The sequence below is a fragment of the Serinus canaria genome, chromosome 1 (genome assembly GCF_022539315.1).
Source record: "Serinus canaria isolate serCan28SL12 chromosome 1, serCan2020, whole genome shotgun sequence".
Taxonomy (NCBI): Eukaryota; Metazoa; Chordata; class Aves; order Passeriformes; family Fringillidae; genus Serinus; species Serinus canaria.
Genome location: NC_066313.1, coordinates 107,311,165 through 107,325,876, shown reverse-complemented (window position 1 = coordinate 107,325,876; position 14,712 = coordinate 107,311,165). Strand labels below are relative to the sequence as shown.

The window sequence follows — 14,712 nt, the reverse complement described above, 5'->3', positions numbered from 1 at the left end:
TTATACCTTCATTTTTTTTTAAAATGCCATTTTATCCAAAGCACTGTTCTGCAGTATGTTTCATGAAATTCATCCATACTTCCATAACTGTGAGGCATTAAAACCTGAGTGGTTAAAGTGTAATTTACTTGAACAAGTAAATATATGTCAGAGGAGGTGACCATTTTTCTGGGTTTGTAAATTCCCCTGTAATGCTCATTCTGGGACTCTGCAATTGTCTATATAAATGTTATTTTTATATTGATGCATTATGGGTGTCAAAGTATTCTAGTGCTGTCAGTGTCAAATGATGACAATTTCTAAAATAAAAACATAGTGTTTTGCTTTAAAGAGTGAATTTTTGTTCCTGCTAATCCACTCAGTCTAGGTAAGAGGAAAAGATAAAGAGATTAGTTATTTTGCTTGCATTGTACTACAGTGTGTAATCATGCCTCACAGTTATTTCAAAATGCATTCACATAAAGAACTGTTCTGATAAATCCCCTTGCAAAGAATATTTTTACTGTTTGTTAGCGTATGACCAGCTCTTTTGCTAGATATGGTCACTGTGAGAAGGGAGGCAGAGCTGAAGACTAGAAAATATATTTGCTCTTCACTGAAAAGGTCAACACACATGAGACCTCAGGAGTCTGAGTGATCCAAGGGGTCTGGAAATGTTTTGTTATCCTGCTTTGTGTAATTGAGACTGTGTGGGTATTTTTGTTCAGGGGGCAGTACTAGCAGCTGTGTCAAGCCACAAATTCAACTCCTTCTATGGTGACCCCCCTGAAGAGCTGCCAGACTTCTCTGAAGATCCCACCTCCTCAGGTATTTTAACAGAAAGTGTATTTACTGCAGTCAGCATGTCTTAATTCCATCCTGACCAGAGTACCAAGTATTTACTCATTTCTTGAGATTCCATAAAATTGAATATTAAGTTAACATTTATATGTGAAAGGATGAATGATTTTCAGTCACAATGGCATTCACAGCTGGCAAAAATGGAGAGAAAATCTCGGCACAGTTTTAAGCTTCTGCAGAAATTCTGTCTGATTTTTTAAATTTTTTTACTGTCTATACATTTAATTACAAATAATGTTATAATCTCACATTTCTCTTTATATTAGTTGAGTAAAAAAGCTTATTGAAATTTTGTCTTGAATTCTTAGGCAGGGGCAAAGCTCTAATACCTTACTAATAGTTATTTATAAAAAGAAGCCATTATGTACCAAAGTTTCCTGACTCCTGTTTTAGAGAAAAATACGATTGTGTCTGTTTAAAGCAGTGGACGGTATTTCTGACCCCAAATCTTCAGAGAGAGACAATACATGTACTCAAAGGGGAGGATAACACTTGTGCTGTGATCCAGGCCTTGGACAGGACAGTGACCTTACCAAGCAATCCTTTTGTCCATAGCCCAGATTCAGAAATGTAAATCACCTGTCAGTCCCTAGACTAGCACAGCCCTGTATGAGTTATGTACCTTAATTTTGACATTACATTGCTCAAAATATTCACAGTGCAAAAGTCTGGGTTGGTTTCTCTGATCTAAAATTAGGATTTAGGATCAATGTAAAGAAACCTTTAAGAAAAAAATAAGACCAAAAGGACTGTCTTTAGTTTTTCTAAACACTTTAGGAGTACTGGCAGAATATTTTAGCTATATACTGACTTCTCTAGAAGACATTTCAGGAACTTAACTGTGTGTGTTGATCTACTGTGTGATAATTCTCTGTCCCAATATTTTTATAGGTGAGAAAATTATGTATTGACTGCATATATTAATTATTTCTTTCTTTCTATTTCATATAAGCAAGTAATTTTTATAAATTATTTCAGTGTCATTAGTATAAGAATGAAATGCCCCATAAGAATGGGGGCAACTTTTCTTGGTTGAAATTCTCTAATTTCGCTTCTTGGAATCCAGCTTCAAGTACTAAAATTAAAAGATTGCTTTGTCCTTAGACATGAACACCATTCATAATTCCCATAGAAATGAATGAGAATCCCAGATAATTTATTGCAAATGGGTAATCAAAGCCTCTTGGCTTCAGTTCAGCCCCACAGCTTTTGCATACTTGTACTTGCAGTTAAGGATCCACCTGTTCTTTTAAAGAAAGAATAAGTCAGTTTTACTTCACCTAGAACTACTTGCAGTGCCTTAATTTTTGTTTCCATCTACTTCCCCCATTTCAGTGGTGAATGGCCACCAACATGACTGGCAGTGGCAACTTTCCTAATCTGGAAACAGCAGTTCTGCTTTCCAGTTTCAGTCTCACATCAACAGGACATGTGTCTTCCTCAGAGTGATGTAATTGCAGATATCACTATACAGGAAAGTTCCAAGTTCTGGTTTTTTTCTGCTCACAGAATACTTGAACCCAGTGCACATGTAAATTGTTCAGAATACCTGTGTTAGATCCTTTGTTAGCTTGTGTTCGTCTCTGGAATAACTGAAACAAAAGCTTGGAATTCTCAGGAAAGCAAAGTTATTCTCTAGCCTGACATTGTTGATCAAACTGATGGGGGATCACAGTGATCAGGAAACCATCCTAGGTGGGTTTTCATTATATTTCTCTGACCCACTACTTTAGCTGACAAAATGCTGGATATTGAACATTAAACCTTGCAAGAAAAGCCTCTACAACTCTCTCAGCTTTCTCCTGCAGAGATTATAACATTTCAGCTGAAATTCTTAGATACCAAAATCTATTTTGTTTCCTCTTCAGAGGTACACTAATTGTATTTTCAAATACTTCTGGCTTCTAGGATGGGTCTTGGGATGATTCTAAACCAAACTAGTTTGGAGAAATTAAAACTCAAGAATTGCAGTTGAAACCTGATTATCTTAAGGTTATTTAAGTTTCCTTCCTCATAATGTTATTCCAGGTCATAAACTCTTAATGAAGACTATTTAATATTTTAAATGTGGTTGCCAATTATTCCTCCCATAAAATTTCATGAAGCCTGTCACTGTAATTAAATGGTTTGTCAGAAACAGGCAAATACAGAACTCCTACAGAGATAAATATACAGAAATATTATGCTTATTAGGTTATGCAAATCACATTGCCTGTCTTCCAAGGCTTCCCAAACACAGAAACAGAAAAATTCAGTTCTCTCTTTTTACCCAATTAATCTAGAGGTGCTCTTCCTCAGAGTTCAGTATGGAAACCTGGGGTTGCTGGAACCTTGGAGCATCTTCCTCTGCTACCAGAGGGCTCTCCCAGGATAGGAAGGCACTGCAGGCAGCCAGACAGATGACTTCTGTAGATGCAGAATCACAAGGATATTCTTGTTAAAGAGTTTTCCAGTGAAAGTCAGAAAATTGCATAGCTAAATTAGATGGGAATGAACAGAGATATTTCATTTAAGGTCAACCAGGGTTTTTTCTGTACACATCTTCCTTTCCTTTGTACAGTGTTAACAGCTCTTGGTTCCAACCACTTGCTGACCACTGGGTGGTCTGTTTCCTCTTTTGTCACAAACTGTCCTCTGAAAAACTTGAATTAATCCTGCTACCATCCTGTTAGTAACATGGCAGAAACCAGTCTTGCCAAATTTTGAGTGCAATAAAACCTTTTAAAATACTTCTAAACTACAATGCTGCTTTGTTGCTGACAGTCTGTGTTCAGTAACTTCTCCAGCAAAGCCACCAAGCAGCTCAGCTGACAAGCTTGCTGCAAATGGTCTTCTCTAGAATGTGAAACATTTGACTTTCAGGTTTCCTATCTCCAAGACATTCTAAAATGTGTATTCCCCAAGGCAACAAATGTTTTGGATATTTTTAATATGCTGAAACAAACATAAATCAGAAGTTAGCAATCGGCAGCCCTGAAGGCTAAATCTGTCACAGGAGAAAAACTGGTCCAGTAGGAAGTGTTTGAAGTGGACCATGAAATCCATGAGGTGCCAGGGAAATTCACAGCATTTGCTCTCTGCTGCCCTTCCCCATCTGCCTCCCTCCCTTTCCCTGCCCAGTGCCTGGCCCTGCTACCTCCTGACTGCACATTAGCTCTAGACAGGATTTCCTCTCCTTCTGTCATATGCTGGCCACTTGTCCCCCAGCAGAATGTACAGACATACAGTTTTCAAGTGTTTTCATAACAGTGCCTCAGGCTGGGAATGAACAACACCAGTGTAAAGCTTTTCACTTTTCCTCCTTTTCTTCTTGGGGTTTGACTTGAGAAGCTGAGTTGAGGATGACTGTTTCATATGGAGTGTTAAGTAGATTGAAAATGGTTACATTTTCAGGCCAACAGTTAGAAAAACTGATAAATTGAAGAGGCATTTTATAAACTTATGTTTCCAAAAGCTTTTCGTAGCCACGTTTTCAGAACCCAGTCAGTGCTGGAATTAAGCTAATGGATAGTCCATAGGCTTTGGAAAACTGCATAACTGACTTCTAATTAAAACAACCCTTACCTTTGGTTAAAGGCTGTTTACTCTCTGATGTCTGCTGGAATTGCTTGGTCTGTGGCACACATTTCTGAACTGTGACTAAGAGCTTTCAGAGCAGCTTTTTGCCACAGACAGGTCTGGATTCCTGTAAGGAGTCCTCAAGCTTTGGGGTAACCTCAGAGCAAGAAAAGAGCCTGAGTGGCCAAATGTGCTCCTGCATCTGTGCTGAGCAGTGGCAGTGCTGCATTAGTTCCTGCATTCATGTGAGTGCTGGGCTCTGTGGTCACTCTGGAAGCAGAGAAACAGAAGCAGAGTTTTGCACTGCACACAAAGCAGCCACACTGAGGCTCCTTCAGTGCTTCTGCCTCGTTTCCTCCACACACAGCATTTTTGCAAATGCTTTTTGGTATTTTGTCTCAGGATTGATGTGTACAAATTGAAGTTTTCATCCTTTTCTATTTTGACAGACTTTGTGTTGTCGTGTCAAACGAGAAGTTTTTAACAGCATGAGATCTTGATTTTCAAATTTGATAATAAAAATGGAAATAAAGCTAAATCACTTTGTCCTTCAAAGTCAAACAGCACAGATACTGACAAGTTGTGAGCTCACTGTTTCCAGCATACATGGAAGTAGCTGAACTCCCAAGTTAGAATGATTAATTGTTTTATGGGATTTAGAATTCATGAAATGTTGTCAATACAAGCCCAAATCTTTAAACCCATCAGTTTCATCAAAAGAAGTAAGAAAAACCCCACTTTTGTTATGCAAAAATTAGCATTGATTTTGTAAATATTTGCAAAGGGTGTTGTGTAGCATTTTAAAATATGAATGCTTGGAGAAAAAAAAACCTACATTCACCTTATAATTGTTACTAATTCCTTTGCTAGTATTGCAAGCACAGCTGTCAGTTTTGAGATCATAAGTTTGTGTATTTCCAACGTTCCATTATTAACTTCATGATTTTCAGCTATTGATTCTTTGCTCTGATATGTTTAAATAAAAATAAAAAGGGCATAAAGACACTGTTAATTAAAAGCAATAAAGAAGTGGTTGAATTTCTAAATGGTTCACATAACATTTTCACTGAAACTTTTGATACATTGCTAAATTTTGCTTACTAAGTATATTAATATGGTGTTATGCATCACTTGCAGTATGTTGAATTATTTTATCATTTCAACTCTTACAATATTTTTACTAAAAAATCCTTTTTTTGTCCATGAGTTTTTAAAAATAGTTTAACCAATGTTGGGAAAAGTCTGGTATTAATAGATCTCTTAACACTGCATCCATGTGCTGCCTTCCCAATGCCAAGTGTTTGTTTTCCTCCCATCCCAGTCTGCCAGTGCCATTTGCTTCACACATAGAAAATCCATATTAACAACTGGGGGGATCCTTGTCACTTTGTTGAGACTCTTTTGTGGCTAAATTAGTCTGCTAGGTTGCAGCTTTATAAATGGCTCGTTCTGAAATCTTCATACTGTTTGTTGTTTGTCCAAATGCTGCCTTCCTTCTAGGACTTCTAGCAGCAGAAAGTAGGTATCCCTTTGTTTTCCTTTAAGGCATATCAGTCAGCTCTGGTGTGTGTCTTTGCATGTTTAAAAATCCGCTTCCTTTTGCTTCTCTTTGCTCTTTTCAGTTTTAATACTGCCTGTTCAGACAAAATTATATGGTATGGACTAAGTCTGTCTACAGTGTAATATATAATCAACAGTATAATTAAGCAGAAGGATGATTTCCAGGGAATTCTGAAAATTCTAATTTAGAGGCAGTATTAAAATTACCTGAGTTTGGGTTTTTTTCCCAATATTTAATATTTGCAACACAACTGAACTAAAATTTAATTTTCATTGAATTGATAAAGTATATTTTGGGTTTGCATTTTCATTCCAAAATTGTTTTCATGGACTAATGTTTGCTTTTTTTCTTCCTACTACCAAACATTTACTGTAATATTAGTCAAATATTATATTCTTGCTCTCTGCTTGCATGAACTTTCTTGATCCTTCTGTGTTGATGTGTTACCTGATCTATGCATATGCACTGTGGATATGCATACACCTGATTTCAATAACTATCCAAAATGTGTCTCCTCAAAGAAGGAATGTTGTTGTTGGCATGTAGGGAAGAGGTTCTGCTGCAAGGCAGCTGCACACTTTGTGAGAAACTGGGACCACAACATTTCTAAAAGCTGCAGACTCTACTAGGCAGAGGAGAAGCTGTGAAATTTTAGACCCTTTGATACAAACCACAACCATTTCAAAAACAACTAATTCAGCAAAACTAATTCCCCAAAAACAAGCTATAGAAAGTGGGGGTTTCCTGCAGCATTTTAGGACTTGTAGATTAACAACTCTGCTTCTGTCCTCCTTGGTCAGGACATGTCAGCAGGACATTTGTCCCTGTCTCCATTTCTGATCAATCATGGATTTTGTGGTTGTTGTTTGGTTCATTCTTTTGTGGGGGAAGTTGTTCCTTTTCCTCCTATTTCTCCATCTCAGAATGCCTGTCCAGTAACATGAGATTGAAAGGTCCATGGATTTTTGTATAAAACTTTTGTGATAGTATTATTTTTAAGCAGTTGTAGGGGGAAAGAAAAAAAAAAAAAAACTAATACAGAATCAGGATTTTTGGGTTTTTGTTTGTGTATAGAGACTTTTCTTCCACAAACTGACTATGAGGGTGTGCTGCTGTCATGCTGGTCAAAAGGGGGTTTATAGACATTTTTGCAATGAAGAAGAAAGGATCTAAGGAAGGGATAGTGAAGGGCATTCAGCTATTAAAATATTTATTTGTTTAGTTGCATGTGAGTGCACTTAAATGTAAGCTACAGGTCTGGTCTGTAAAACAGCACTCCTGCATGTTTCTCTGCCACCACGCTAGGCTGGCTTCTGTCATATCTGTGGTTGGGTTTTCAGTGAGGGGTAGCTGGGATAAAGAGTTGACACACTGTGTGAAGGTGCCAAGGTTAGAGACAGGAGAAAGTGCCTCTGTGTGTGCAGGATGAAAAAAGTCTCTCTTCAAAACTAAGCATCAGTTTCTTGCTGCCCTCTTTGTCCTCTCCCTCACCACTTCCTCTTCCCCCCCATCCTTTTTTGTTTTCCATACATAGTACTCCCCTTTGTATTCCTTCTGCTCTTTGGAAACACTTAATCTCTGGTTTTCTTTTCTTTTTTACTTTATTTTTCTATTTTCCTTTTTTTAGTCTCTTTCTCTCTGTTTTTCTCTCCTGCACCTATTTCCTTTAGTTTCTTTTCTGACTTTTACATGCCTTTCTCTCCTTTCTTGTACTCCTTAGATGTTCTTACTTTCTTTAATGTAGCTGTAAATCCCAATATCCTTCCATTGCACCAGCAACTCTTTCTGAATTGTTGTCATCTCCATAAACCTCCATCTTTCCAGCTCTCTTACTACACTCTTCCTGATTGTTTTATATACATGCAGTGTATGTATATACATATATTTCTTTTATCACTGCCTTATTTGCTTCCCAGTAGTATTCAGAGAACTGTGTGCATGTAGGAGCTTATTATAAATTTATAGAGTGTCTAAACTTCACTGTTTGATTGCAGTCCAAGAAGGAAGAAATCATGAAATGCCATATAGCTCAAATATGAGCAGGACAGTGCCTTTACTTGCCTTACATTTTAATTACACTGCTGTGTATATTGAAGTTTGTATCTGCCACCTTATTTTAAACTATTACAGTCATGTACATGTATGCACCTGCTTTGGCTGTCATCTGTTCCTGCAGAGTCAGTTGCTCTGGAATACAGTGAACAGCAAAGAGCAGCAAATTGCTGTGTGAGATCAGAGCCATCTCTACTCCAGTGATTTTTGCAGATGTTGTAGCAAGTGATGGAGAGCAGCTGATGCTCAGCTGGCTTTCCCTAAATCTGAGAAGTTACATCAGTTAAAGCAGTGGAAAGGTCTGCACTTTATAATAATGCCCATGCTTGTTTTTTCGTGAGGTTGAATCCTGTGACTTCATTTTGTGATTCTAATGTTTGATCTCTCTAAAATGTAACAATTTCTGATGATTTTTCATCTTTCCTTGCTGGATGTACTGTCCTAAGACCTCTTCACAAACAAAGGAAAATAAATCCTGCCTTCTGAAATGCCTGTGCTTTAAGAGCCAGGATTGGTCTTTTAAATTCATTTCCAGCAGCTGCCCATGAGAAGGCAGCCACAAGATGAGGCTGAGAGAAATCAGCTTCTGTTTATTGTAGATTGGCTGGCATAAGGACTGAACTGTGACATATGGAAAAATTGCAAATGACAACAAAGCCTTGCTTAGTCTTTAAATACCACAGTAAAATGTTCAAGACACATTTACTTACCTATTTACACAGTATAAAGAATAGTTGAAAAGCCAGTCAAATAAAGATAGTTTATAAGAACAGGATACAAATGAGTGGCTGGTGCCATGAACTTCATTTTATGTGGTTCTACAAATCTAAGAGATTTAGATTTTGCAAATGTCTTTTTCATAAAAAACTTGCTAATAGTATAATGGTTGTTATAAGTTCTTCTGCAGAGTTATTTCCTGGCACAGTAATTGCAGGAGAATGGCAGAAAGGGGTTTATAGGTTTGTGTTTAAACACTGTCAGGCTTCTTGAGTTCTGGGTTTTCATTACTCAAGTGGGTTTATGACTGACCCAAGACTTACATGAGTATTTGTTATCTTCAGTGTTAAAATATAAGTCAAAGGGTTCTTTTGCAGTCAGGATGCAGTCTGTGCTTTGTAGCAATATCTGAGTCTCTTTACCTAAACATTCAGTTGTACACTGTTGCAGATCACATGTCACATGAAAAGAGGTTCCTCTTTCTATTTACTGCCTGTCACATAACAGGGAGCCAGTTATACCTCCCTGGTGTGCTGAGAAGCCTCAGGAAAGCAAACTTTTGGGATGCTTTGTACTGGGGGACACATGACTACTGCAGAATATGTAGGCAATTCTTGGAATAGTATTTAAAATTCTCTTTTACTCTGTTCTGGGGAAAAGTAAGCAACTCCTCCCTACCTTTAAAGTTCAGTTTCTCTAGTCAAACCACCTGTTCCAGACTAGATTAGCTGGATGTTGTAGTCACAACACTATTTTACCAAAGCTTTGCCTACTTCCAGCCTGATGAACCAGTGTCTGTAGCAACTTCAGGGGCACTGTATGACAACTACAGACTCTAGGGGCATAACTCAGCTGTAAGAGAAAACTATTTCTCACTGGCCATCTCCAAAAATGAGGTGGCAGAACCTGCACAAAATACCTGTGGTAACTTTGACTATGCACTGCAAAAGAGAAATTCCCACGTTTCTGCCTCACAGGGCAAATATGTGTATGATAAATAACAGATCTGCCTCAGTAGGCAGAAAACTGCTCAATTAATCTCTGTCTTCTCAGAAGTAATTGGGTATCAACCTTAAGCAGTCATTCCACTAACTCTAAAAGCATTTTATGTACTAGTACTGACTGCAGGAGACTGTCAGAAGCATTCTAATGTGGTTTTCCCTCTTTTTATATATGACAGCTCATAGCTTTCAACTTTTCACAGTTGCCAGTCCCCAGGAAACTCTGAATAGCTGCAGCCATCCTTTCTTAGGTTTTCTTATGGGAATACAGGGAAGACAAGGTTGTGTGCATGGCCCAGAGTGTCCCTGCTCCTTTTGACACTGAGGTCATTTACTGTGCATTTACAGGGGATCCACAGTCTTCCACAGAACCATGTTTGGTGTGGATTTTGTTACTGTTTCTGCAGAGAAGAGTCTTCTATTTATATCACTGGAATTTTGCAGCCTTTCTTGTGCAGTTGCATCTGGTTTTGTAGTAACTTAAGGTGCAGGGGGAGATTCATCTCACCCTAAAGGTGGGGCTGCTTGAAAATTCTGGGGCAGCGAGCAGCATTTTCTAACAAAGTTTACTTTATGGAGTCTTAAGAAACAAATGAACACAGCCAGTCAAGTTAGTCAACGTCCTGATTTTTCCTGCCTTACTAATATGTATATATCATTCTAATTTTCATGTTTCTAGATTCTCTCTGTAACTGCTACAGACCTTGAGAAGTCATAGATCTTAGTTTGTATGACTGTAATAATTCACTTAAGTCCTTTACCACCTGTGCTGAGGTTAAAATGGGTGCACTTGCAATGCTGAAAAGAGGTTAAATCCTGTTTCAAGAGGATATAAGTTTTAATTATAAATAATAAATGCCTTTACACTTTCCCCAAAGGTTAGAAATTTAGCTTGAATATGAATCTTTTTAGAAACAGGTGTGCTGTAAAGGTTGGTTAACTTCATTTTATGTAGTATCTCTTCCCTGAATTTAAAACTCTTCTGAAAAGAAATTTTAGACATTTTAACAGATGTCTATAACAAAGAGAGTTCAGGTGTTCACAGAAATGCCTGTAAAATTGTTCTGTCACTTTTTTTTAAGCACTAACATGCTATCACTACATTGCTGCTATGGCATTTTCTCATGCAGGTGCACATTATTTGTAAGTGAGTGAGGGGCATGGCAGTAGGTGAAGTGTAAGATTATAGGTAAAAACAAAAGCATAAGGTAAAAACTGTCATTTGGGAGATTAACAAAGTCACTGTCAGAAAGTCTCATCAAATTTCTTAAGGACATTCTTGGAAACTTTATTTTACAGCCTTCTATTCAATGTGACCAATGGACAGGAAAAAAAAAAGACCTGATGATTAAAGCCTATTTATTTTTTGAATTCCCAAATATTCAAGAGGTTGTTGAGATGCAAATACTGAAAAATCATAACTTTCATTTCCTTTTCAAAGCCCTCAAACTATTCCACAAAATAAAGTTTGCAATGGAAATAATACTGTCAAATAAGGAATGTGGTGGTCCAGAGCATTTGGTGTTTCACAATAACTCAGCACTGCAGGCAACTTTGAACACACTTCTTCCTAGTTCCAGATTTGGCTCAGCTTTTGGTGATTATAGGCAACACTGAGCAGTATAAGAGACTCTTAAGATCCCCAGGCCTCTGAAGTGAATCTTCTCTTGAGTTTTCTTTAAAGACTCCAAATTCACAGAAAGGGCTTTGAACCCAGAAAAAGAATCTTTGCTTGAAAATAAAAAAATTCAAACTCTGAGTGTGAAAAGAGCAGAAATAAAAGAGAATTTTAACAAATTTTCTTCTGCCAACTGGATCCTGGAAAGTCAAACACTTTCCTTCAGGACTGGAGATCTCTAATTCCATCAACCTGTAACTGATGTGCTGGACATGGAAAGGAAACAGTGCAGTCCTTTTGGGCTCCCTGGGTAGGTTTTTTTCCTTGCCTTTGAGGCTTGGCTGTGATCTCTCCATCCTCTTACCAGCAGATCCCCAGTCCTTATATCTCCTCAGGTTTCCTGCTGTGTCTCTGGCAGAGGGATGTGGATGGTTCCTTTCAGCTGTGCATTCTTCTTCATTATCAAAGAGGAAGCAAATTTTTCTCTTTTTTCAGTGCACCTGACCTCATGCACAGCAACTACTGAGAGTCAAAGCATTTGTTCTATTTGCTGACAGCCACAGATTTTTAAAAGAACATAAATTAGTGCATCAAATAGGTGTAAGTAGTCAGACACACTTGATGGGACAGAGCTAAGAAGTTTTACTGTCCTGAGACATGAGTTGTGAGTGAGGGGGATATTGTGGTTCTCAAACCTTGTACAGAGAACTGTGAGGAGAATCTTAGGCTGAGGTTTGTACTAAATGAGATGCAAGAGTTTCTAGATTTTTAAGTCATTTCTCCTTCTCAGCCATGAGGTTGCAAGTCTAGTATAGTAGTTTTTGTGTATTTTGTTATGTTTATTCCACTTTTTCAAGATTTTCAGAGAAATAAGTTAACTTTTCCTTGTGTGGTTAAGAGACAGTCGGGTGTATTGTTTGTATTACTTTCTGAAAATGCAGTACAAAAGGCTTTGAGTTAAGGAGGGCTGGTAAGAATTGTTCATGCAGTAGAAGATAGAACTTTAAGGAATGCAGCAATTATTTTTAGATGTTATCTGTCTTGCCAAAAAGACACAGACAAATGTATAAGTAAACAGAATAAGTATTGATGAGAAATTAGTGAAATAGAGAATGTCTAGAATTCAGTATCTAGAATTAAGACTTTATTTATGAAAAAGCATTCAGTTGCTCACTGCCACACCACCAGCATTGCTGCAGACTCTCACTGGATATGCTGCCTTCTTACCAGATGCTTTTACCAGAGTGGAAAAAGTGAAGACATGATCTGTGGGAGTTGAGATAAGCCAAAGTTGGCATTCTGGTAAAGCACACAGGTGGCAGCCACCACTGATACTCTGATTTTTAAACAAGTTGTTTCACACAGAACCACCATGGAGTGGTTTACTGGGGATTTGTGTTGTGTTTCTTTGTCCTCTCCTGCTGAGAGTTCAGCTTTTCCTCATGGACTTCCACCTTCCACAATGCCTCCCATTTCTCCTTTCTGTCTCCATAGCTCTCCCTTCTCTCTCATCCCCATGCCATATAAAAATCATTCCCATCATCCTCTGGCCCAAAACCATGCCCTGCTGAAGAAGCAGGGTGATAGCTGGATAAGAGATAACCAGGCAAGCAGGACAAACAGAACAAAAACACATCACAGCCTTTTCTGTCCCCCAGAGGATTCAGCAGTTGGGTGGTTCTCCCTCTTCCCTCCTTTATCCTGATGCTGATTTTAAAAATATTTGTGAAAGCATTGGTTCTTCCTGATTTTACCAATGTCCAGATTTGATTTCAAAATAATTCTTACTGATGTTTCCAAATTTTATAGTATGTATTTGAAATTGTCTGACAGTTCAAAAAGAGAAATGAATGTTGGGGTGGGAATGATGAGGACAGGCCAATAATCCAAGTTGCTCCAGGAGACATTGTTGGAAGCAAGGCTAAAATAGAACAAAGCTGAGCTTAATAAAATCAGGTTTTAACCTCTCTCCCATTAAGCCATTTCTTATTTATAACTACATTATCTGTGAGCACTTTTGATATATGTAAAATCTATTCCGTGAGTTTTCCTGTTAAAACTCCAGCTTTTTTAAGCACCTATTCCAGTTGCACCAGATGAATTGAAAGTTTCCTTTTCCAAAGTTCAGTTTACCATGAGCCTTTGCTTTATTGATTTTTTTTATTCTCTTTTTTTTTCCCCCTGTCTCTTGCCCCATAGGAGCAGTCTCACAGGTGCTGGACAGCCTGGAAGAAATTCATGCACTTACAGACTGCAGTGAAAAAGACTTAGATTTTCTTCACAGTGTTTTCCAAGATCAGCATCTTCACACGTTACTAGATGTAAGTTTTCTGGGATAAAAAATTTGAATGTCTTCCTGTATCTGTTGTTCACTGGATAATATTTTATTTTATCCTGAGCATATTCCCTTTTCTTGCTTGATACAAAAATCAGTTTCTTTAGTTGTAGAATGTAAGACTCATCCAGCACTTCATGCAAAAATACATTTTTAGGACTGTAATATAGAGTATTTTAGAATATGTAAGTGATTAAGAGTTTGAGTTAATAGGTTTGCTTTTAAATAATTCATCAAAATAGATTTTTTTTCATTTAATAAGGGCCAGATTTTAGTTTTTTATTTTAAATATGAATTGCAACATTCTTTTATTACATACTACATAGTACATATCCTATTCATATTACATAGTACATATTACATTAGTACATATCCTATTATTATTAACATTAAATGTACTAATGTTAGGCCAGTTCTGGGGATATTTTTACAAGTGTGAAATTCTTGCCAAGGTATGCTCATTTCTCTTTGACTCTTGGACATGGTATGTAATGGGCTCAGTCATCTAAAATCTCTATTTCTCTGTGGTTCTGGAGAGCTGCTAGTCCATAAGGCAGCAGTGTCTTACTGGAGTGCCAAAGCACTCACTGAATGACAAATTCAAAAGCACACCATGCTGTTAGTGGCTTTGTATCTGCACAGTACTGAGGTCTAAAATAAAAGTCAAAACAAGTAGCAGAAGATATTTTCCCTGATGTTTTTTTATGGGCTGTGTGGATACTTCATGTTGAAGACAGAGGACTTGCTTTTCAGGCAAGGCCAGCTTTTTCTAAAGCAATCTACACCTTGCACTGAGAAAAAACTCCAGATGGAACCAGATGCCCAGAGGCACCTTGGCAGGTGCTGTGACACAGCAGTGGCACATCTGCAGAGCAAAGCAGCTGGCACTGAGGAGCCAGGGCTGCCAGTTCTGTGTGTTCTGAGGGCTTTTACTTTATGCCAGTTGTGCTGCAGTCCTGTGGGCTGAATAACCACTGGTAGGTGAGCAGCATCTTTTATTTTAATGTTGCTTGAGGGTAAATGTGCTCTG

At 37.8% G+C, this 14,712-nt stretch overlaps 1 protein-coding gene across 4 annotated transcripts in view; it reads left to right on the top strand.

The window, feature by feature from the left end:
• Positions 1–14,712, top strand: part of CASK (calcium/calmodulin dependent serine protein kinase) — a 186,653-nt gene that overhangs the window by 119,983 nt on the left and 51,958 nt on the right. For all 4 annotated transcript variants that reach the window (XM_050979225.1, XM_030234796.2, XM_050979217.1 and 1 more), the window contains exons 10-11: positions 708–807; positions 13,547–13,668. In XM_050979225.1, the coding sequence (XP_050835182.1) occupies positions 708–807; positions 13,547–13,668 (222 nt within the window). The remainder of the gene's footprint in view (positions 1–707; positions 808–13,546; positions 13,669–14,712) is intronic.